The 24,278-nt window shown below is 41.6% G+C and overlaps 1 protein-coding gene across 1 annotated transcript; it reads left to right on the top strand.

The window, feature by feature from the left end:
• The first annotated feature begins 1,979 nt into the window (after window positions 1-1,979).
• Window positions 1,980-20,052, top strand: slc6a20 (solute carrier family 6 member 20). Its single transcript, XM_026184880.1, has 11 exons — window positions 1,980-2,221; window positions 3,595-3,735; window positions 4,158-4,249; window positions 4,362-4,589; window positions 6,052-6,162; window positions 6,263-6,504; window positions 9,139-9,307; window positions 12,729-12,930; window positions 15,032-15,191; window positions 15,331-15,496; window positions 18,308-20,052. Exons 1-11 carry the CDS (start codon window positions 2,098-2,100, stop codon window positions 18,476-18,478), a joined length of 1,806 nt encoding a protein of 601 aa, XP_026040665.1. The 5' UTR covers window positions 1,980-2,097; the 3' UTR covers window positions 18,479-20,052.
• Window positions 20,053-24,278: the final 4,226 nt, after the last annotated feature.

The following is a 24,278-nucleotide window of genomic DNA, read 5'->3' as shown; positions in this document are numbered from 1 at the left end:
ACAAAGCATCCATCCTGAGCTCTTGTTCTGTGCTGTGTGTGTGTCATCAGGTTGGTTGGTTGTGGTCTAACTAGTAACAGAACTAATAACTCAGGGGAATATGAAGACAATACAACTAAAAATCAGTCAGTGGGGGTCACTTTGGCTGTGACAATGAGTTTTCTGTCCACTGCACTAAAATGGGGAAATCCCCCAGTTAGCCATAATGTTCGGGGTCTGTAAAGCACTTTATAAATGAGGACTGTGTGGAGGAGCCTGTATGAGTCAGGTGGTCCACCAGACTGACAAGCTGCAGCCAGAAACTGATTGTCCATGTCTGGCCGAGTGTACTCAGCAGTGCAATCAGCTGAAATTTGTCATTTTTTTCTGTTCATTTCATAACAGGATCCAGAGTCCACATTATTATCAACATTCACCCTGCAGAGGGAGAGCATCAGGACCAAGCCGGGTATCTTGGGTCTTGGTTTTGGAGAAATGTCCTCCCTTTCTTTCATCACAGCTGTCCCATGGCAGACGTTCTGTTGACTCACTGAGAGAGACTTCAGGTCAGAAACCCCAGAAAGACTGAAACTCATTGAAGGAGTCACAGTCTTTAGTAATAACTCCCTCAGTCCTGTAGAAACGTATATAATTATGTACACAGTTGGTTTTAGCACATTGGGCTTTGCTATTTTAATCTGGTTTCTTTTATTGTGTGGACAGCAGCTGCGTTAGTAACAAACTGAGATATTAGAAACTACAGGCAGTCAGTGAGTGAAGAATACTGTGAGAACATCTTCATTCCTCAATGATTCATCTTCAGTTAAAAGTTTGTTAATGAGGAGATATTGAGTGCAAGAATTTTTGTAATTTGGTGTTACTGTCCTTACGGTCGTCAGGAGAGACAGAAACATGCTGCTGTCTGCACATATTCAACAATCAGCTCTGCACAGGAGCTGAAGGAGAGCCCAAAATCACACTAATGTCTGCATTTTGATTTTGTTACATCCGAACACAATGATGGCAGAAGTGCTGCCACGTGTGTGGCCACACAGAGCACCAGTGTGTTTATTTGGTAGTTCAATGAAAGGCTTCAGTTAGTTGAAGTGAGAAAAAAGCGTGCTCACATTGGCAGCTTTGTCTTGTTAAACAATATTTGAAATTTTAAAAAACACACAAAATGCTACATTTTTGGAGATATTTGTGGGAGTTTTCTTGCTTGTTTTTTGTACCCCTTGAACACTAAAGTGGCCCTCCAATGAGATGACAGCGCCAGCAGTGGCCCACAGCTCATTCAAGTTTGAGACCCTGCCATCTGCCTGTTTCATCCTTTTTAGTCACACCAGCCCTCTGCATGTGCTCCTTAACTACATCCATGAACCTCCTCTGAGGTCTTTTCCCGCCTTCCTACCTGGCATCGCTGTCATTCTTTGTTCACTCCATCCACTCTGCGTTCTCTGCACATGTCCGAACCATTTCAACCATAACTCTCTAATATTGCCTCCAAATCACTCAACCTGAGCTAATGTTCTCATTTGTAGCCCACTCTGGTCACTCCGAGTGAAAATCTTCCAATCCACCACTTCCAGCTCTGCCTCCTACTTTTTTGTTGGTTAGTTGGTTGGTTGTTAGCGCCACCATCTACAATCCAGCATCTTGTAGACCTGCTAACCAGTCATAAATCACCCCTGACACTCAGTTCCACTCTGCCTGCACTCTCTTCTTCACCTCTCTTGGCCTCTGTCAGTTGTTTTGAATGGTTGACCCCAGGTCTGGTTTCACTAGCTGTACTTGCAGCTTTGCTGTTGCACCTCTCTCCCTCTCATTCACACACATTTATTCAGTCTTGTGCTTCTTAAGGACTTTTTCTTTGCCCCTGTCTCTGTGTGTCGCCCTCTTTCTGCGGTATGTATGTATCAAATAAAAGAAACATCCACCTGGGTTATTTTCCATGCCTCACCCCCTTTACTAACACTTTGAATAACAGAAGCTTTTGGCTCCGCCTTCGCTACAGTCGCAGAGGGCTTATAAACCAGGCTCAGGCTGAGCACAGCTTCACCCACGCAGCGGACACTAATTATTTTGCGGGCTCACTGAGGCTACACACAGGACCGAGTCATGGAAAAAGATGGAAGACCCAACTGGGACAGCCCCATGCAATTTGTGCTGGCCTGTGTATCATATGCAGTCGGACTGGGAAACGTGTGGCGGTTTCCATACCTCTGTCAATTACACGGCGGAGGTAAGTCCGTGTGACCCTCTTTCACTAAATCATGAGCAGCACTTTCTTGTGCCTTTAAGTAGAGGGAGGTTACCAGGTTTATGATCATGTTTGATGAGCACAGAGTGTATTTGATTTGAAATGACAAATCTCAATACACTCTGTCTTCAAAGATTCAGTGGAAAGCAGTGATGTTGTACATAACGGAATTTACTCACCTCAGCTGGTAAACGAGTTACTACAGCCATGTGTCATGTAAACGTCCCTTTATAATTTCTCAATACCATTAATTGAATTGTAAGTAACTTAATATTCTTTAATTGGTGTGAAGAGTTGTTGATTAAGATTTTATCAAAGGGGGCGGGGCGTTCCGTGGTAAATTTCCTATGGAATCCTTACCTGACTATGGTCAGCTGTCTCGATGCTGAAAACAATAATAAAAGTAGATGACGGTCATTAAGCGTTCGGAGCGAAAAGCAAATAATAATAATCAGAAGCGGTTTCGAAGTAGGCTTGTTTAAACAGACTCCGTTTAAGTGTGAGAGTGCGCAATTTAAAGACGAACTAAAATAAAGGCAGCGCAAGCATTCAGACATTTAAAGAAGAAAAAATGTTTTCGGCTCTTCCCTGGAAATGTTTCCAACATATGGCACTTTGTGCCGGGGTGTTTGTCCCGATGTTTCTCTCTGACTGCCAGAATCTGACTCTGTGCGTCACCCTTCATTTACTGTGTGGATGTGGAATTTTTCAGCGTCCTACTACGTACGACAGTACTGTGCTAGTGACCGACACCATAACACTTTTTGTCTTGACAACAAATCACCTTTGTGAGTGTAATTAGAAACTCAGCACACTGTGCGTTGCAGAAGGAACAACGTGAAAAGATGTTTCACACATACAAGGTTGACCATAGCCAAGCACAGATAGATGGTCTTCTGCCAAGTAGGGAGACTGGTGCCAGTTGGGTCAGGGGTTTGTTGGCACACTGTAATTCTCCAGACTGCTCAGAAGGGTACCACCATAAAAATGTTAGTTAGAAATGCTTGTCCTCAGCCACTTACGCAAAACACCTGAAGGTCACAAGAGTATCAGGTGAGGACACAGACAGGGGAAAAGAGTGGAAACCAAGTTTATAGCAAAATGCATTGATTTTATTTGGGGTCATTTTTGACCCCACCTGTGGAAGAGTGTAGGTAGGTATTGGTAGATTGTGCATCCAAGGGTTAATATGGCTCCTATCAGCTTAGAAAGTGTGCTTCTGGTTTACACTCATGGGATTCTTAAAATGCTATGGTTGCATATTTTTTATAATTATTTATAATTGTGGTGATGTTTATATAGCAAATTTGTCCACTGTATAACATTTGTACTGTATTCACCCTTCATGCCTTCAGGGGGGTTCTTAATCCCGTATCTCATCATGTTGCTTTTGGAGGGGTTGCCCTTATTCTACATGGAGCTCGCCATTGGTCAGAAGATGCGTTTAGGTAGCATCGGGGCATGGACTTCGATAAGCCCGTATTTGGGAGGATTGGGTAAGTGCTTGATTAAAATGAAGTCACAATGCATTTACCGCACACTTTTAGCTACACTTTTGGAAAACTAGAGGTGTTATAAAGGAGTACCAAGGAGAGCCTTTCTGGTGACAAAACAGTAAGCAGTTTGAATGTTGCATTAGAAGAAGCTAAAAAGGAGTCTGTGCAAAGGAGCTACAGACAGAACTTTGTAGAGTGCTGTGAATGAAAAACACCTGGGCTTTGTTTAAGTTTTAATCTTTCAAATGAACAGTTTAATTTTATGTAGACAATTTGATTTCATTTTATTTATATAGCGCCAAATTACAATAACAGTTGCCTCGAGGCGCTTTATATGCAGGTACCCTACAATAGTACAGCAGGTATAAGTAACAAGTGTCAATGTGAGATTGGTGATTTTATTTGCTGTTCTTCTGTTTTAGGGCTTGCTAGCGTTGTGACATCCGTGTATCTCTGTCTCTATTACAACGTCATCAATGCATGGAGTTTCTGGTACCTCTTTCATTCATTTCAAGTGAGCTGCTAATTTTCAAACTACTGCAGTTTTTTCAAACACATGCTACGTTGTTGTAGCTCATTTGGATGTAACACATCTCTGCTGCTCTTCATGTTTATGTCAATTGCAGTCAGTCCTGCCCTGGGCAGTATGCCCCATAAATTCAAACCGAACGGGACCTACAGAGGAGTGTGAGGTGGCTACACCCACCCAATATTTCTTCTACAGGGAAACACTGAACATCTCTTCTTCTATTGAAGAGAATGGAGGCATTCATACAGGACAGGCACTGTGTCTCGTGCTTGCCTGGGCAATAACCTACCTGTTCATTGTGCGAGGAGTAAAGTCAACAGGAAAGGTAAGGAGACTCACGAGTTTCTGTGATACATATCAGAAGTGGATATGAGCACAACAATCGCCATCATGAAAATGCCACTTCATAAATTTTGATGCCAAGTAACATAAATGCATTGTCACATAATTAAATGGTAAACACACCAGTTCTTGTATACCGCTTTTCAACTCTGCCTGAGCACTCACAGTGCTTTATACAGTATAACAAGTTAACAGTATAAATCTTAGGCTGCAGACCCACAGAATGACAGAATTCCCAATCCTAATGAGGACATATATCTTTTTTTTTAAAAGTCATATCAACACAAAAACAAGGAGCACAAAGCTGAAAACCACTCAAGGCAGTCTTACATATTTGTTTAATATGTGCGTTGAAGGACATGTCCTGGTCCAAAATGACTCCAAGGTTCCTCACAGTGTTACTGGAGGCCAAGGTAATGCCATCCAGAGTAAGAATCTGCTTAGATACCATATTTCTAAGATTTTCAGGGCCGAGTACAATAACCTCAGTTTTATCTGAATTAAGAAGCAGAAAGTTAGCGGCCATCCAGGTCTTTATGTCTTTAAGACATTCCTGCAGTTTAACTCATTGGTGTGTGTTATCTGGCTTCATGGACAGATAGAGCTGGGTGTCATCAGCATAGCAGTGTAAATGTATGCTATGTCTTCTAATGATGCTGCCTAAGGGAAGCATGTATAATGTAAACAGAATTGGTCCTAGCACTGAACCCTGTGGAACTCCATAATTAACCTCAGTGTGTGAAGAGGACTCTCCATTTACAGTAACATTAGATGAGTCCACTGTCAGAGGCCATAAGAAGATCATTTGTAACCTTCACTAAAGCTGTTTCTGTGCTGTGATGAGCTCTGAAACCTGACTGAAACTCTTCAAATAAACCATTTGTCTTTTAAAATCACTCTTTCAAGATTTTTTTGAGATAAAAGGAAGGTTGGAGATTGGCCTATAATTGGCTAAGACTGATGGGTCAATGATGGATTTTTAAGTAACCGTAACAGTTAACTGTTTTAAGTTAGTATAAAAAGTGGCTGTACAGAATGTTCCATCTGTGAGATGGTTATGAGTAATTAGTTCTCTCAGTTCACTGTACTTAATATGAATCTAGCACAGTTCTTTGCAGTGTGGTGGAAGTGGAGATGTTCCTAGATATGGACCAACAGCAGCAACTGTGTGATGTTATGTCAATATCCCCCAAAATCTCTGAGCAATATTAACAAGCCTTCTATACCACACAGCATATGGGCTATACCCCATTAGTAGCAATGTGTACCTAATGGAGGATTTGGTGAATGTAATTTACAAATATTTTCTAAACCAGCAGACCCTAGTGCCTAACTAAAACATACTGTAACACAAAGTTACCAAGTTATGATAAAATTCATAAACATTCCATCATCACACTTACACATTTGAACTTTTCTATGATTGTGCTGGTTGGCTTCTACAGGTGGTGTACTTCACAGCTACATTTCCTTATCTGGTCCTGTTTATCTACTTGATTCGGGGTGTGACTCTTCATGGTGCCATCAATGGCCTCAAATACATGTTCACACCCAAGGTAAGAGTGTCTAGGAAATGTGCTACGCAGATAAGGCTCTTCAGGTTTCATACTTAGAGTGGTTTATCTTTTATGTGTATGTACATTTGTCTGCTTTTAGATGGCTGAACTTGCCAATCCTAGAGCGTGGATCAATGCAGCCACTCAGATCTTTTTCTCCCTCGGTTTGGGTTTTGGCTCACTAATAGCCTTTGCTAGCTACAACCAGCACAACAACAACTTTCAGAACCAGGCCATCGTTGTCTCACTTATCAACAGTGGAACCTCTATCTTTGCCAGCATCGTCACCTTTGCCATCTATGGCTTCAAGGCTACTCTCAACTACGAGAACTGCCTGGACAGGTATGTATGTTTTGTGCTAATGCAGGGTTCCCGCTACACATGCAAGCATGCCTGTAAATTTACAGGTGTGTCCCTATAGGCGTGATATATTATACGGTTCAACAAGTTATTACAAATCCAGGCATGTGTACTTCAATTTCCAAAATTCAGAATATCACACATGCTTTGTAACATGCTGTTATACTAGCTCATTTTTAAAGAGGCTCTTTGTGGCCTCAAATCCAACTGAGTAACATAAAAAATACCACAAACTTTATCTTTGAACCAGTATTTTATATGTCAAAACAGCCAAATTTGCATGTTATGATATGATGTTACAATTATAAGATCAGGATTGTAACAGTGTAAAACACTGGCATGGAAAATGACTTGTAAATGACTTCTGGTTAAGAATACAAGCTGCAAACGACAATATTTAAGGCAGAGTGAGTAAACTATTGGCCTTAATTGGCATCAAAATATCTTGAATAAATCTTTTTTCTCAACATAGAGAAAATAAGACATGGGGATTTTTTTCTGTTATGATATTTGTGAAAATAACGTGTGTCAGCTATTATTTTTAAACCATTCACCAAGCTAATCCCATATCAATACTATCCACATCAGCACAGTAGGGTCAGCAACATTTATGTCTTGTGCAGGAAAAGTTTTAAATTCAGCATAATTCAGCATTCCCAGACCATGAAACTGCAAACGCATTTGTATGGAGGTCAAACAAGGCAGTCTACATCAGCTTTTTGGACTAGCCGTGCACATTACATTAGCTTGTTGGAGATAATACCAAGGACGAGTTTGTTTTAAGGTTAAAAAAAAAAAAAAATCAAAACAGCTGGTGCCCCAAACCCAGAAGCATTTGAGGTTTTAGTTTTGTTTTTCTTGGGTTTTCTTTTCATTCAGAGTGGTTTTAAATGCGTCATAGAAGTCTTAAATCTGACTGACTTTGATGAAAGAAATGAAATAAACCAAAACAAAACTAACAGTAGAAGTGAGCGTAGAGACATATAAATCTGTTTGGTTTGTTTTTTCACTTGGACCCTAGACTACAATTTAAACATAGCTCTGGCCTGAGGGCATAAAATCAAAGCTAACAGTAACATTAGCCACATTAGCCATTAGCCAAACACAATGGATTTTCCTATTGTTGTGGGGACATTGCATCAAAATAAAAGTAATCCACTGGGTCTTCAGTTCCTCAGATGCTGGGAGTGCGTGAAGACGTCTGTGTTTGCGCTCGCAGCCAACAACTGAACATTTGGTGAGTTTTGTTTGTCGCTGAGACATTTTAGTGTTAGTTAGCTAAAGCGACTCTAGCAAGAAGTTAATAGCAGTCGGTGATGCAGGTGCTCAGGGATGGAGAGTAGGTCCTGGTTGGCCATGCTAAGGCAATGTCTGAGACCAGTGGCTGCAAAGTTGTGAGATCACAAGCTTATGGAAGTGCAACAAGGGCTCCAAATGAACAGTGTTTATTACTGTCATCTAAACATCTTCATGCAAGTGCTTCTACAATGACATGTATTAGTGCTTTTACATTGAAACCATTTTTAAAAAGTTTTCTTTAGAATCAAGGTGAGGTGGTACAAACACATTAATCGTTCAACCAGGACGCTCGAGTAATGCCTGGACCAGTTGTTTGGGACCATTGTAAAACTGCGGTTTAGTCATTGTTTGGTTAGGTTGATGAACCGAAACTACTTGGTTATGTTTAGATTTAGAGGTTAGCATAAGGCTTGGAGAACAAAAACTACCCGGTGAGGATGAGGAAAGAGTATGGTTTTGATTCTGTTACATTATTAACAAAGTTACAGACAAGCTCAACAAAACTTATCTGAAAATGACGACACCAGTGTACATTTTGCACTTCTCCAATAAAGATTACATTGAAATGAAGCTGTATGTTGTGATAACAGCTGACACCATGTTCATCGAGAGAATAGTCTGTCACTGTATTCTGAAAACAGGCTGTGTGCATTTCTCTGTCAGTTGAGTAATTTGGTACTTTAACAACATAGCGTGTTGCTTTGCTTTATCATTGAAAAGAAAAACCCAGAAATGTTCTTTCTTTTGCACAATAGGACTTTGGACCTAGAATCTGGTATACAGAACATGTGTCCAGTGTTAGATCACTTAATAACAAGACATAACAACTCTGAACAAATATCTGTGGTGTGGTGGAGGGTTGGGTGGATGGGGGGGATTGGAGTTGATAGTAGTTGGGGGTTAGTGGTGGGGGGCTGGTATGTGGTAGGGGTCAAAGTACCATCCACATGAATGCCAAAACCCAACAGAACATTGTTTTTCATTAACATAAGTGTCATTCATTACACCTGCCAGTGGTTGGCAGCAAAACATGAAGTGAATAAATGCAATGATTTTACAAAAGTAATACAAAAAAGTAAGAACGAAATGGTTGGTTTTTGCAGTTGAAACAACTAAGAACAAAAACAGTTAAAACTGTCTCTCATCTGCCGCAAAAACATAAGTGGACTGTAAACTTAGTTCAGTATCACATCAGTTCCCAGTCTAATAAAGGAAACACTTTGTGAAATACGTCTAAGTTCAACAGGTTGCAAAATGGCCTGTGCAATCATTGTTGAAGGTCAGGGTTAATTTGTGCTCCTTTTTCTTTGTTTTCAGAATGCGCCTTCTGCTGCTAAATACCTTTGATCTAGCAGAAGACGCCATCAGCATGGACAGCGTTCTCGAGTGGACTGAGAAGCTGAACACAACATATCCAGAGCAGTTTGCCCAAATTGCCGACAAAGTAAGAGAGGGAGAGTGCAACCTGGAAAAGGAACTAGACACAGTGAGTTACACTCATCTACATACAGTAACCACACAGGAAACACTATTCAGTTATAAAATAATGGAAAGTTGGAAGTTACTTAAATCGGGAAGAAAAAGAGAAACGATAAATGATCAACGTTTGTCACCCAGAGTCTGATCGTACAGTCAGGTCCATACGTTTCTGGACCATGACACAATTTCTGTCATTTGGCCTCTGTACACTACCCCAGTATATTTTAAATAAAACAGTGACAATGTGATTGACATGCACATACCACTGCAATTTTAAAAAGCTTAAGATCATGAGCTGTTCCTTTTGTCTGTCCAAGAACAGTGCATGCTATTTAGATGTTTTCTGACAATCTAATCTGCCCTTTCTGTTTTGAGGGTAACCACTACCGTATTTTCCGCACTATAAGGTGCACGTAAAATCTTTTAATCTTCTCAAAAATCGACAGTTCGCCTTATGTATGAATTCTGGTTGTGCTTACTGACCTCGAACCGATTTTATGTGGTACATGGCGCTCAGAAATCTGTCAAAAATGTTTTGGTACGACTTTGGTAAACTATGAAGCCGCAGCGCTTGATGGATTGTTGGAGCATTACAGCTGCCGTAGTCAGGAGCCTCGCGGAGTAATCTGGATCCTAAACTCCGTCTCTTCAGGTCCCCAAGTCAAACAAACACTGCAGCATCACTGAGAGTTAAAAACTGTCTAAATTCTTTCATCTTTAATAAAATGATCAGTGTTGCTGCTTTACCAGGTATAACAATTAAGTTTAACATCCAGGCATCCATGAAAACAGGATTTATTAAAAGGATGAACACTAAATTTTTCCACTCGATAGAAGTTAACGTGAGGATTCCTGGTGGTTAGAGACAAATGCAATCGCATGGAGGATGCTGTAAACAGACCAAACTTCAGTCAGGAGAACAACTGAGATAATCCATCCTCAACACGAGGTTAGTCATTAATATACTGCAACAACATGGGAATAGAGCCGCTGGAGAGAATTCAGCATTAATGAATCAATGGTAGGGAAGAGGAGGAAGCAAGAAGAATGAGTTGACTAAAGTTTGACTTATCTGACTGTTTTGTTTACCTCAATGCACTTTATAATCCGGTGCACCTTATGGTTGAAAAATACGGTAGTTTGCACTTTCCTATAAAGCCTCTGTACATGCATTGATAAAGGTAACCAGGTGTACCAAACTGCTGATTTGACCACTCCTAAGTTTTTGCCGTCTCTCTTACAGTTTTATTTTAGTTCTTCATCTTAATGATCTCCTCCTTCACTTTGGAGTTCAATTTAAATCAAATACAATTTGTTGTTGCGAGGTACTAACTGAACTACAAAAACACTATGCACCCTCTAGTGTCCAGATGTGGAATAGCATTTTAATACCTGAAACTGCCACAGTCCACCAAGAACGTTTAAATGACAGGTTAACAAATACAAACAAACGAAAAACTTTAAGTTTGGCAGTTTTCTCTGTTTGTTTTCAATGCCATGTTTTAACAGATAGCTATTTTCAGCTCTTTACATGGACACTAGGGAGAAATGCAAAAATAGAGCACACAGCATGAGGGGATGTATGACAGCGATGTGACACTGGAGACTTAAAGACACGACATAATTAGGGAGATGGAACACACCAGGGAACACAGAGGAAGTAAAACTGAACAAAGAGACAGGCATAAGTACAAATAAGGACATAGGGACAAATAAGATGGGAAGTAACACACACTGAGACCCAGACTAAGACGTGATAGACACTGGGACTAGGGATAAACAGATACATGACAGACTGGAGAGACAAAGGATGAAACAAGACAAGAGAGGAAACATAGACAGGTAGACAGAACGCAGACCAGACAGAGACATGACTGAGCTGAGGGACAGACACAGAGACATGAAATAGATGGGTAAATAAACACAGAGACGAGACTGACTTTCACAGGAGAGGCTGAGAAGAGAAAAACAGAGGCGAGACAAAGACACAGAAGGAACCTAATAATATCAAACAAGAGACCATGAAAGACCGATAAACCCAGAGACACTAAAATAACTCAACTCAAGACTAAACCATACGAAGTTTGAACTTCAATCATCTTCTGAATGTAAAGGAAAGAATCATGAATCCAAAATAAAACTCTAAACACTGTGTCAAAGAGCCAGGACAGAAGCTGCCTGCAGGGCTGAACACGTGTGGGGTTAGTTTGAGTCTGCTGTTCATGCCAGTGGCACGACCACACTGACAGATCCTGGTTGGAAGTTTGAATGCCATCCAGCAGCAGTGTTTGACCAAGCTGATCAAAAGAATAATCACTTATAATAATAATAATAAAATAATAACATGCTCCTCAGGCCCCTGTTTGTTAACTGTCAGTATGTGTTGTTTCTTTAATCATCCATCCATCCAACCAACAACACCAAACAACTCAATTTGACTGCTTAAACCACAAATGTGTTATTGTAGACTTATATCACTTCCTGTTCCTGTTACAACACACAGTGGTTTTTTGTGTATTTTTCTGTGTAGCCCGTTTAATTAAAAACCTGTAGCTAATGACTAAAACATACCACTGCTGCTGCCTGTCTGTACAACCCGATATCAAACACCCCGATCCACAGTGCCCATTTCACGCTTTGCCTCCAAAACGTAAAATCTACACGTTGCATTAAGTTGAAATAAGCTGCAGGACCAGCAGAGGGAAATATTTGATTTCAAGCCAACATGAAAATAATAACAGGAAAGCATTTAAACAGACAATATTAACACATTCGCATGTATATCCATATTAGCCGTGACGATGCTGGGAGCCTGGGATCTACTTTGTACGTTACGATTTTGTGGCTTTAAATATATTTTCTCCCCCTGCTGGTAATGCAATTTCTGCATGCAGTAATGCAACTCATGCATGTTTGTCTCTCTCACGTTTTAGAGAGGCAAAGTGTGAAGTGGGCACGGTGGGCCGGCGTGTCTATTACACATTTTGCTATGATACTGGGTTGGTACTTTGCATATTTACACTCCACCCTGGCTGAATTGTAAAATATTATTACTTATTTAGGTTAAAAATCTTTACTATATTACCAAAAATTTTAAAAGCACCTCAGTACACTGTATTTTTGGAAAACTGTGCATAATATTTCTGCAGGAAACATGTTCCCCATCAGTATGATATATGATACAGTACATCGTCTCCATGTTCACAGACATGAAGCCTCTTTACTGTAATTATAATTATTGAGATAAGGTTGTGGCATGTGCATCCACTTATAGGTATTTTATAAGAATGAATGATCTCTGTGGAGCGTGTCTGTATGAATAATACTTCATAAAGAGACATTTTGAAGTCTTTTTATTTGACATGTAAAACACTGACACTAAATTCAGTTTCTATTTCAACTATAAACTCCCGTTATTTTTGTTTCAGGCAGTAGAGGGGACAGGCCTGGCCTTCATAGTGTACAGTGAGGCCATTAAGAACATGCCTTTGCCCCAGCTGTGGTCTGTACTGTACTTCTTCATGCTCCTGCTGTTAGGAATGGGCAGCATGTTGGGAAACGTTACAGCCATCATCACCCCGTTACGTGATTTCAAGATTATGTCCCGCATGAGCAACGAGTTGTTCAGTGGTAAGATCCGTACTGATGTTGGTGGAGAAGGTCTTCGTACTTTCTGCTGCTATGTATTCTCACTGAACCGTTGCCACACTTTTCCTGTCTGTCTGGTTGGGTTACAAACACATTGACAGTGGTAAAGAGCAGCATTTATGTTTATTGCAGCTATAAAACTAGTTTTCAGCTGAGTGCACAAAGTTAAATAGAATTCAAAGTAGTAACTTGTGATGCTCCTACTTCCTACGACAGGCCGTGCAGATATTATCAAAGTGATTCTTTATGGTCCTACCATTGTGAGAAGGCAGATGTCTGGGAATGCCAGGAGCTTTACGCTGTGTGAGAATTTGGCTTTTAGAGCTTTGAGTGTTCAGAACAGAAAGGCTTTATAATACTCGGTGTGTAAAGCAGGCAGGATTGGACCCAAGCACAGACACACAGCTTCATTGCTGGGTGCCAGAAATACTAAACTAAACTGGAACACAGGGAGTAGCACACAGCTCGGAGGAAGCGGACGGTGGGAGGCGCAGACATAAATATGCACGCGAGGCAACAAACCACAGGAGGGAACACAGCTGAACATGATCTAACTAAGGAGACAGGGGTATACAGAGCATTTATGCATTTACAGCACACATTTAGCTGCAATAACCAACTCTCCCCATCGCTGCACATCCTCCCAGATGCTCGGCCAGTAGAATCAATAACCCACGGGCGACCGTGGCTCAGGGGGTTGGGAAGCGCATCAGTAACCGGAAGGTCGCCAGTTCGATCACTGGGCTCGCTGTCCTGGTCATTGTGTCCTTGGGCAAGACACTTCACCTTACCGCCTATTAGAGATGGCCAGAGGGGCCGATGGCGCGATATGGCAGCCTCGCCTCTGTCAGTCTGCCCCAGGGCAGCTGTGGCTACAACTGTAGCTGCCTCCACCAGTGTGTGAGAGTCAATGAATGAAGCCTTGGAAAGTGCTATATACATCCAATCCATTATTATTATGTGAGCAGCCGAAATGATTTTTCGGGTGGCTCGTTACAGCCATCTATGTTTGTGTTTTTTCCGCCAGCTTTTCAACACTTGAAACTGGTTGTGTTCTTCTGGTGTCTCAGTCACTCGACACAATCTGTCTCCAATGAACACAAAGTGCGTTACTGTTACATCAGGGCACACTGTTTGACCATCAGTTTTCATGACTTGGTCAAAGGCTGAGTATAGGCTGTTATTATGACACTGCTGCGGTGGTGGAAAACCTATTGGAACCAACATGATCTCCTGTGAAGGCCCTGCTACGTCCCCCAGAATCAGTGTCCGATGGCCCCACACCATAGCTGAGTGCAGCAGAGACACCGCATGCCTCTACCAGCTGTGAATGCACCACTGCGCACTGCCCCATTAACTTACTGAACCCGGGCCAGCCGTTCCATAGCAGGAGATGCTGAGACACAACAGAAGAAAACAGATTATTGGAGAAGAATGGCGGTGCTGGGACTCTTGGGGCCAAGCTCCTGCCACTGGCTAAACAGTCATGGCAACCTCAAGGCTTGCCTGCCAGTGACTGCAGACCCACTTCGTTGTTGCCAGGAGCTCCTCCACGAATCGTTCTGGGAACACCGTGTCCAGCAGCTGAGCCGCTCCTGGTACAGGGCCAGGCTGCAGCCACCTGACCAGGATGTGTCCTTCAATGCACATATTAAACAAATATGTAAGACTGCGTTCTTCCATTTGTGCAACATCTCTAAAGTTAGAAACATCCTGTCTCACAGTGATGCTTAAAATTTAGATCATGCATGTTTTACTTCCAGGCGGACGACTGTAATTCATTATTATCAGGAAGTCCAAAAAACTCCCTGAAAAGCCTTCAGCTAATCCAAAATGCTGCAGCAAGAGTCCTGACAGGGACTAGAAAGAGAGAGCAGATTTCTCCTGTTTTGGCTTCCTGTTAAATCCAGAATTCTGAAAAAAAAGAATTCTGATAAAAAAGTCAGAATTCTGACTTTTTTTTATCAGAATTCTTGAAAAGAAGTGAAAAAAGGACGTGTCCCCTTTTTCCCCCCAGTGGCCCTAATCCTCTTTGTGACTGGTGTTGTAATTTGGTGCACCAGTGACTGAGCTTTTCTTGCAGGTTTGGTGTGTGTGTTTTGTCTGCTGCTGGGCCTGGGCTTCACCACCACCTCAGGGAATTACTGGTTTACCATATTCAACGACTACGCAGCCACTTTCTCTTTGCTGTTCATTGTCCTCATTGAGGTCATAGCTGTTAGTTACATCTATGGAATTAAGAGGTATGTGCTGTCATTGTGATTGTTTCCACATTTGTTACTGTAGATTAAAACCTTTTTGTTCTGGCTATAAATAATGTACTACTATTCTACTGCTGTAAAATTCAATAATCGATACGAGCATGTTTTCTACTCTCTTTAGGTTTGAAAAAGACATAGAAGACATGCTTGGTCATCGTCCCAACTGGTACTGGAAAATCATGTGGGCAGTAACCAGTCCCTTGCTCCTTATTGGCCTCTTTATATTTTACATCATTAACTACATCCAAGGAGGGACACCCACTTACCAAGCATGGAATAAAGAGCTGGTGAGTTCTGCTTTCAATATTCCCGACGTATAGACATTTTTACTTTCTCCTCAACAGACAGTATGGATTATCATTATTGAAGGTTTGGGTTAGGTCATGTTTAACAAAGTCTCCTGTGATACCGTGCACTCCAAAAAGGAAATGAGCGGAAAAGTCTGGTGGAAAATGGCAAAAAAGATGGCGTAGTGCACTATTAAATAGGATCGTTTAGATTTAAATGATGCTGTGAATCGACGACTTCCAAATAGCTCAACAAATCAAGAAGCAAAAGTAAAGGAAATGTTTTTTTCATTAGCTCATCCAGCCAAAGGACCAAAGTCCGTCTGCCATCCAACAAGAATCTGTACTCCTCCTACAGTATTGATCTGAAGTTTTAAATTGCACATAATTATCATGTAAGTTTTTTTTACCCAAACTGTGCTCAAGACCAAGATTTGTTGTTTCATGAGCAAGAATGAATCGCTTTCAGGAGCTCCATGAATTCCAGTGTGAAGTATTCCACAGTGAACTGTTTGTGCGATTATAACACAGTGGAAGCGACTGGGAATGGGAGCAGCTTCACCACCAAGTGGCCACATAAAATCACAAAGCGGATGCTGAGGTGCAAAGGCTGCCATCTTTCTGCAAAGTCAATCTCTACAGACCTCCAGATATCCCATAACCTTCAGACTAACTCAAGAACATTGCACAGAGATTAATGGAACGAGTTTCCATTTGGGCGATCGTGGCTCAAGAGTTGGGTGTTCGTCTTGTAACTGGAAGGTCGCCGGTTCGAGCCCCGGCTCGGACAGTCTCGGTCGTTGTGTCCTTGGGCAAGACACTTCACCTACCGCCTACTGGTGATGGCCAGAGGGGCCGATGGCGCGATATGGCAGCCTCGCTTCTGTCAGTCTGCCCCAGGGCAGCTGTGGCTACACCTGTAGCTGCCTCCACCGGTGTGTGAATGCGAGAGTGAATGAATAGTGGAATTGTAAAGCGCTTTGAGTGTCTCGAAAAGCGCTATATAAATGCAATCCATTATTATTATTTCCACGGCCGAGCAGCTGCATCCAAGCGCAGTGCAAAGTGTCTGAAGCAGTGATCTCAAAGCTTGCTGAATGTCTGGCAATCCAATGGACCAGTCTGTTTTGGTGGTTGCTAGGAGAAAGGTACTGTGTAACGTTTGGGTGGGGCACTTTATGGTGTGGGGTTGTTTCCCAGGAGCTGGGCTCAGCCCCTTAGTTCCTGCAAAATTCCATTAATGCTTCAGCATACCAAGACAGTTTGGACAATTTTATGATCCCAACTTTGTGGCAACAGTTTGGGGATGTTCAATGAAGAACAAGTATCTGTCATTTCATTTATTTACTTATAAAGCACATTTAATAACAAAAAAGAGTTGACCAAAGTGCTGTACAACGTAATAATTAAACAATAACATTAACATCATCAAACAGGTAGGAAGATTTGAATAAAAAATTGGTAACTCTCATGCAGTATAGCAGTGGTTCCCAAACTTCTTTTTGTTAGGCCGTCCTTTGTTTTTCAAGAAAATCTTCAGGCTCTAGAGGGCGTGTAAAGCTGCAAAAGGTCAGACTAATAGTTTGTTGCTTGGCCATTTAGCACTTTATAAGTCAAAAGATTTTAAAATTTAATTCTAAAACGCACCGATGAAGAGAGGCGAGCGCCGCGGTGATATGTTGTCTCCTTACACGGGTCAAGAGGCCGGCTGCAGCGTTGTGTACGAGTAGAAGCCGTGCCAGACTGGACTGACACCAGCGTATAGCTAATTAATCTGGGGCATAAAAGTTACAGCTTGGTCCAAAAATAATTACTTCAGTTTTGTCTCATTAAAGGTACAAAAATTTGAGACCATCCAGGTTTTACCTTTGTCAAGGCATTTGAATAAAGATTCCATGGGAGTGGTGTTTCTATTATCCGAAGATAAATCTGGATGTCGTAAGAGTGAACGCAGATATTATGCTTCCTAAAAATTAGGCCTGGGGGAGCATATAGATTGAAAAGGGAATTGGGCCTAATATGGAACCCTGCGGGACACCACAAGTAAATGGAGCTGTGGAGGACGTAAAATCATCAAAGTCCTCTCGGAGAGGTAGGACCGAAACCATTCCAAAGGGATACCTTTGATATCACATTGCTCCAATCGCAAGATCAGATTACTGTGGTCAACGGTATCAAAGGCTGCAGTTAAATCTAGAAGCAGGAGCACAGCTGAGCCACCTGAGTCGGTGATTAATAAAATGTTATTAACAATAACAGACTGAAGCAAATCTATCATTCAAGAGTTTGAATTCCACCAAAATCCTAATCAACCATTCTTGGAAGCACGGGGATATTTTGATATAGGGAAGGAAGTTTGATGCCATCCATGTACACAGAGATCAAACTGAAAATTAGCAGTCAAAAAAGTATAATTAAATGAATCAGAAACAGGAAGAACACCCTTCTGACACAATGTTAGTGATGACATTGGATACTACTTTGGCAGAGTTGGCTGGAGTGTAAATGAGTAATCCAGTGTAACAGCAAATTTATTTTTAAACTGCACTGTCATGTTATCTTATTTTATTCTACAATTTTATTTATAACGTGTTGTGATTTGGATGGACACGTGATATTATTGTACAAGCAGAATCCACACTCGTCAAACTGAACATCAGTGATGACATTTTTATTCAGCCATACCTTTCACATAGTTATGAGTCCTTACCAAGATTAGGATCTGGATGTTTGCAGCTGTACCACTCTACAGACTGTAGCGTTGATAGCAAAAGTTTCTGCTAATGGTGAACTGTATGTGTGGCTTCCCAGGGTGAATCAGCAGTGACGGAGTACCCCGTCTTTGGTCAGGTCTTCATCGTGCTGCTGCTGGTGTCGTCAGTCAGCTGTGTGCCCCTCACAGCTCTGTATGCCTTCTGCAGGAAGAGGAAAGATCGAGCCTATGAAAAGCGTCCATCTGCTGTGAGCACAGTGTCAGTGTAGGGACCAAACCTGTCCTGCTTCCTGGACCTCTCCATATCTGCACTTCAGCTGAGCAGCAGGAGTACAGTATTTCCTACCTAATCCAGAGTGTGTGGTGTTTGATTTGAGTTTCACCTTAGCGACGGCCCTTTTGGACTGTTTGTCTGCAAAAACGACGTCGTTCCAGTGTTGCCGTAGTAACAGCTTAGGCGACATCAGACACAGGCTTTCTTTGTTCAGAATACGCTCCATATTTCCTTTGAATCTGTTGTATTATTTGTCTCAGTATTAAAGTCAGACGTCTGTCAGTACATTCAGAAGAATATCCTCTAAATCTCAGCTGTGGAACATTATTGCTCACAGATGTAGTTTGTCTGACTGTCAGAGGTTTAAATATAGTTGTAATTTGGTCATTTGCTTGTTGTTATTTTTCTAAATAGTAGTACAGTATTATGAATGTATGTACATAAGCTACTGTGAGTTTTAAATGTATTGTTTTAATCATTTTTTCCCATCTTACACACTGTAAACATGTTTTAAAGCAGTAGTGCACAGAAGTGAGCATCAAAAAAGGAAGTCCTGTCCTATCACACTATAACATCGCACTATAGTGGACTTTTTAAATTATTTGGACTCGCCTGTTTCTGTCTAATAAGAATAGTGATTGGTTAAATTCTCACACACATGCTAGATTAGAGCCTGTGACAACAATCTGATTACAGAGGTCCTACTTTCTGTTTTGAAGTATCTTTGAGCAAAGTGGTGTTTTTGCATCACTACCAAAAATGACACTTGATTCAAGACTCGAGCTGGACCTGTTGGACTGCACAACAGAAAGCCGAGACGTATCAAACCACATCGGCTGATTTCCTTTCTTTCTTTCTTTAAGGTAAATATGATGGACATATCAGTCATTGGGTTTTCCTGTCGTCGAATTAGAGCTGGCACTGAATTATGTGTGTACGAATTATCTGCTTTCTACAGGATTTTTGATAACTAGTTTTTTATTCATTTTAAAAGGGCTGGCAGCTCATTGTGAACCAAAATACCTGTATGAGCCAACAGTGCTGTGCCAAAACACAATTGTAATTAAAAAAAATTTTCTTTGTACATTCCCAAATATGTCAAATGTGTATATACTGTTGGATATGTGTCATCGAATGACCGAATAATTGGACTAATCAAAAGTGTGATTTTTGCTTTTTGTGCCAGTGAGTAAATAAATGATGAACTGTTAGTTTTCTTGGACATAAAGCGTCTTGTAAGTCACTATGTTGTCTTTCAGCTTCATCTGAAATTTATTTGGGGGGTTTTGATTAAAGAAGTAAGACATTTATGTGCGTGTGTGTCTTTTAGAAGACAGACGTCTCTTTTTTCTTGATGGATTCTGTCCCAGTACATCTGTTAATACCGAGTTTGAAACTGCTTCTTATATAAAGCCAGTTGACCTTTAACCATTACAAACATCAATGGAGTGATGTTTGTAATCATTTGGACTCAGATGTTGCATACTGCCACCTGCAGGTATTCATAACTGACTGTAGGAGTCAAATGTAAACTCCACAATAAGCTCCTGACCTTACATGAAAATGTCTTGTCTGTTCCTGTGTCTTGTTTTTATGAACCTTGTTGCATCTAAATGTTCATGCATATTTCATATGAGATGATGATGAGATAGCCTTTATGTGTCAGTTGCAGGTCTTTTACCCACAACCGAGATGACAGACCTTGCCGACCGTACATACAATACACAAACATCACATTGGGGAGACAGGTCAGGCTAGGTAGCAGGAAAAAAACCCTCGAAATGTGTAACACAAAAGGATAATACAGGAATGCACAGATATCAACACACCATAGCACAATAAACACAGACAGCAACATGGGAAAGAGTTCCAGTGTGCACATCTGATCTGGGACCGCTGCAATCTTCGACTGCGCCTCCAGCTGCCCCGATGTCCACATCAGAGGGGAGGTAAGCGTTGGAGGTGGCGTTGGAGGTGGCGTTGGATCCGGGGTAGGGAGGGTGATGCGTCAGTGAGTGCTTATCAGTATCAGTATATGTCTGTGTGTGTGTGTCCATAGTTCAGCTGAGACAGTGTCCTTCGCCCTGCCAGGCTAAGTAAACAGTCTTCCAGCCAACCCAGCCAACCTTGTAGGGAATGGGAAGAACAGACTAAACACAGTCGTTATCAGGGAGTTGTTGTTCGGCTCCAGCCTCGAGCCCACAGCTGGCTCCGAGGGGTAGCTGGATTATGATGGTGATTTTTCTTTTGCGACAACTCGTGAGAATTTCAAAGCTGTTCTTTAACACTCCGACACTGGTCTCTCAATCTCCCGTTGGAGAGCCGCAAGCTTCCCCATGATGGTATCAAACTTGCTGGTGTTTTCATTCTTGTGCTCAGAGAGCTGATTACTCACGACTGCAGTGAGCTGCTCCACGATGTGATCCAACGTCCGCTCAGAGATGTTGTTCTGAGTGGACTTTTCCTTGATGTAATCCCAATATACGCTCAGATGTCTTATTCTGAGTATTCACGGCAGCTGTAAGCGTCTCCAAGCTCTTAACCATGCTGCTCTCAATGAGCCCGTTCTGAGAAGTCGCGCCTCGTCCCACCGTTTCAATCCCAGCGGGCAGCTTTGTGGGGGTTTGAACAGCCGGTTCAGCTATCTTAATCCTCCCATAAGCCAGAGCCAAGCCAGCTCCGATCAGCAAGAACCCTGTTATCATGGTTCCGAATAGGTAGATATCTTCAGCGTCCTCGATCGACAGTCCCACCAGGCACACGATCCTCCATGTCTGCCACCCGTCCATCGTGTATCCGGCAGGGAAAGTCCCTCCAGACTTCTCGTTGAGAAAAGGGAGTCAATAGCATTCAGAGACCAGTTGATCAAATCCATAATTCTCTTTAGGTTTTAGAAACAGACTGTGAGAGACTGTTCCATCCTTGTTATGGAATACATTTTTATGAACTTCAGTTACAGGACAGGTGGTTTCATCGGTCAGGGAGGCGCTAACCTGTCACAGTTAAAAGGGAGTTTTTCCTTCTCACTATAAGTGTTTGCTCTTGTGCGGTCGTCTGATTGTTGGAGTGTTCTTTGTAGGATCTTTCACTTATAATGTAAAGTGCCTTCAGACAACTGTTGTACTGATTTTGCTCGATATAAATAAAACTGCAAGGGTTTAGAAATATGCTGAAAACTAAATATCAGCAGGTCTATGACACGATGCTGACATTCTAAACATGGGGTAGCCGTGGCTCATAAGGTGGGTTGGAAAGTTGGTGGTTTGCTCCTCGCTTGAACGTGCAGACTGGAATAGCTATCCATGGGCAAGATACTAAAGCCTGAGCTGACGCACAGTGAATTGTGTGAATGTGAAACAAGGTGCATATACAGAAAAAAGCACTTTGAATGACTCTTATAGAAAAAGCATCGCCAGCTACAATCCAACCGGTCAGTTTTACATGAGTCCTCGTGATGTTGTTTGTCAAAGGATTTTTGTATTTTCCTTTCTTCTGATGATCATGATGCACCATGATAGTATCATTGTGCAGAGTCACACTGCGTGGGGATGTAAAAAATGTCAGCTGTAAAAGTGTGATCTGGCTCACTGAATCCCAATACCTGAAAACCGATTACACATTGATGGACACATTTATTTATTAATGTACTGTTTTTGGTGTACTGAAACCATTTAGCAGCTACCATACTTTATACACACGATACCTGAAAGCCTGTTTCTCTAAAGTGAAAAAATAAAATGTCCATACCCATACAAAGACAGTGGGAAGCTGTATTTTATTCTTGGTGTTTTGCAGGTTTGACCTGTGGGGGGTCGCCCAGCATGTTTCTCTTCTTGAACATTCAGGTTAATCTGATTTGGTATTTTAAGCTTCCCTGTTTCGTCATCAACTGATCCTCGTCACAGCAAATTAGTCCTTGAGTACACCGAGGTAATTGTTGTTATGAAATGACACTGTATACAGAAACCTAAATCTAATTCAATGTAAACAGTATAGTATTACTGTTACTCCTAAAATCCTTTTGTTGAACAAGAGTGAAATCTTTGATTAATTACTGCCACGATTAGTCGATGACTAATTTAATAGTCGACGTGTTGTTTGAAGCTTTGTAAGACCCCAAAAGACGCAGTAGTAGGATTTAAGAGTGTAATAACGGACCGAGACAGAAGCACTGCATGTACAAGGATGCCAGCTGCCGTTAAACCCCGAAGAAGAAGCAGCTGTGTCCGGTGTCGTAGCTGTGTCCAAATTCAGGAACCGCGCATCCCAGCTCAGTTTACAACAAGTTAGTAAGTTTTAATATTACTCTTATTATTCTTTCTGGGTCACAAAATAAACGTTTAACATATTATCAGGTGAGAATGTAGCTGTGTAAACCTCAAATATCTGCTCAGTTTATCAAGACACCACATATTTTCAAAAGCGCTCCGACGTTTTCGGAGACGTCTGTTACCCACTAGCTCGATAGCAAGCCGGGAGGTCAAGGCTCACTAGCGCCGTGAGAACACCGGACTCCCGGCAAATCGTTTTCAAACCCACCGCCGTCTTTCGCTGCTCAGGTTAAACATGATATATGAGTCACTTAGATAACTTAAAAATGTTATTGTTTGGCTTTTTTTTAGTATTTTATTTGTTCCTGAGTAAATCTCTTTGGCTGAGATTAAAGTTATAGTTTTTACACAGCTGAATAAACGTCAAGCAGACAGCTGATTATCAGAAGTGTGAGATGCTCAGAATTTACTCCGGTGTCCTGTTATATTTTAGATAGCAAGGAGCAGACGGCTGAGTTTATTAAACAGTTCCTATAATAAACACCTTTATTTAGAAACATCTTTGTGCATCAAATGCTATAAAATCAAAGTTCAAAGTACTTCAGTCATTACGCTGATATATGACAGTAGTTAAGATCACATCTAATCACATCCTGAAATAGTCTTCAGCAGTAAACACGAGTCGCTGCGAGGAGGAAACAGATATTTTGCAGCATTCAAGGAGGTGAAGAAATATATAAAAATATTATTATGCTCTCACACACATTCTTAGTCAGCCAGACTCATCACAGAGACAAAAGCCTTCAGCTCAGACTGTCTGGACTGGAGCTGACAGTAACTGATGGTAGTGTAAGCTGAATTAAGGCACAGGTGTCTTCAGAGTAGATTTCCCCCAGCAGGTGCACGGGTTTTGCATGTCCTTTATCCTGTCCTCCTTCTCTCACCCCAACCGGTCGCAGCAGATGGCCCCGCCCCTCCCTGAGCCTGGTTCTGCTGGAGGTTTCTTCCTGTTAAAAGGGAGTTTTTCCTTCCCACTGTCGCCAAAGTGCTTGCTCATAGGGGGTCATATGATTGTTGGGTTTTTCTCTGTATCTATGAAGCACCTTGAGGCCTTGTGATTTGGCGCTATATAAATAAAATTGAATTGAATTGAATCTATCTATAAATATCACCCTGAAGCATCAAACCATATGAATTAATCTGCCTGCAAACACATTAGTCACAGAGTTTTATGGGGTTCCACTTCTCAGCTGTTCTCTATAAACCTTTACATTAAACCAACAAATGATTTGTACTTCTTATTAACATAACCACAGACCAAATTCCCCTCTGAGATCCAAAGATGATAACGGTAATTCGTTGGTGCTGTGTTGGACGTTCCTGAGGTACAAACTACATGTTGAAAACTCAGCGTTCTTGTTCATCCCTGAGCTGATTTTGAGAACAAAGTACAAAAAGGCTCATCTGCACTGGTTGATACTGCGACTCTACAACAAATGACGGGCACACCTGTAATTACATAAC

The sequence above is a fragment of the Astatotilapia calliptera genome, chromosome 11 (assembly GCF_900246225.1).
Source record: "Astatotilapia calliptera chromosome 11, fAstCal1.2, whole genome shotgun sequence".
Classification (NCBI taxonomy): Eukaryota; Metazoa; Chordata; class Actinopteri; order Cichliformes; family Cichlidae; genus Astatotilapia; species Astatotilapia calliptera.
The sequence above is the reverse complement of the archived record's forward strand: the minus strand, read 5'-3'. Positions and strand labels throughout refer to the sequence as shown.

What these genes read in the sequence shown, in the direction of transcription:
- slc6a20 (XM_026184880.1), top strand. Translation starts at nt 2,098, where the DNA reads ATGGAAAAAGATGGAAGACCCAACTGGGACAGCCCCATGCAATTTGTG. An exon ending in TACGAGAACTGCCTGGACAG is followed by an intron (nt 6,505 to 9,138) that starts GTATGTATGTTT and finishes CTTTGTTTTCAG; the next exon opens with AATGCGCCTTCTGCTGCTAA. An exon ending in TACATCTATGGAATTAAGAG is followed by an intron (nt 15,192 to 15,330) that starts GTATGTGCTGTC and finishes TACTCTCTTTAG; the next exon opens with GTTTGAAAAAGACATAGAAG.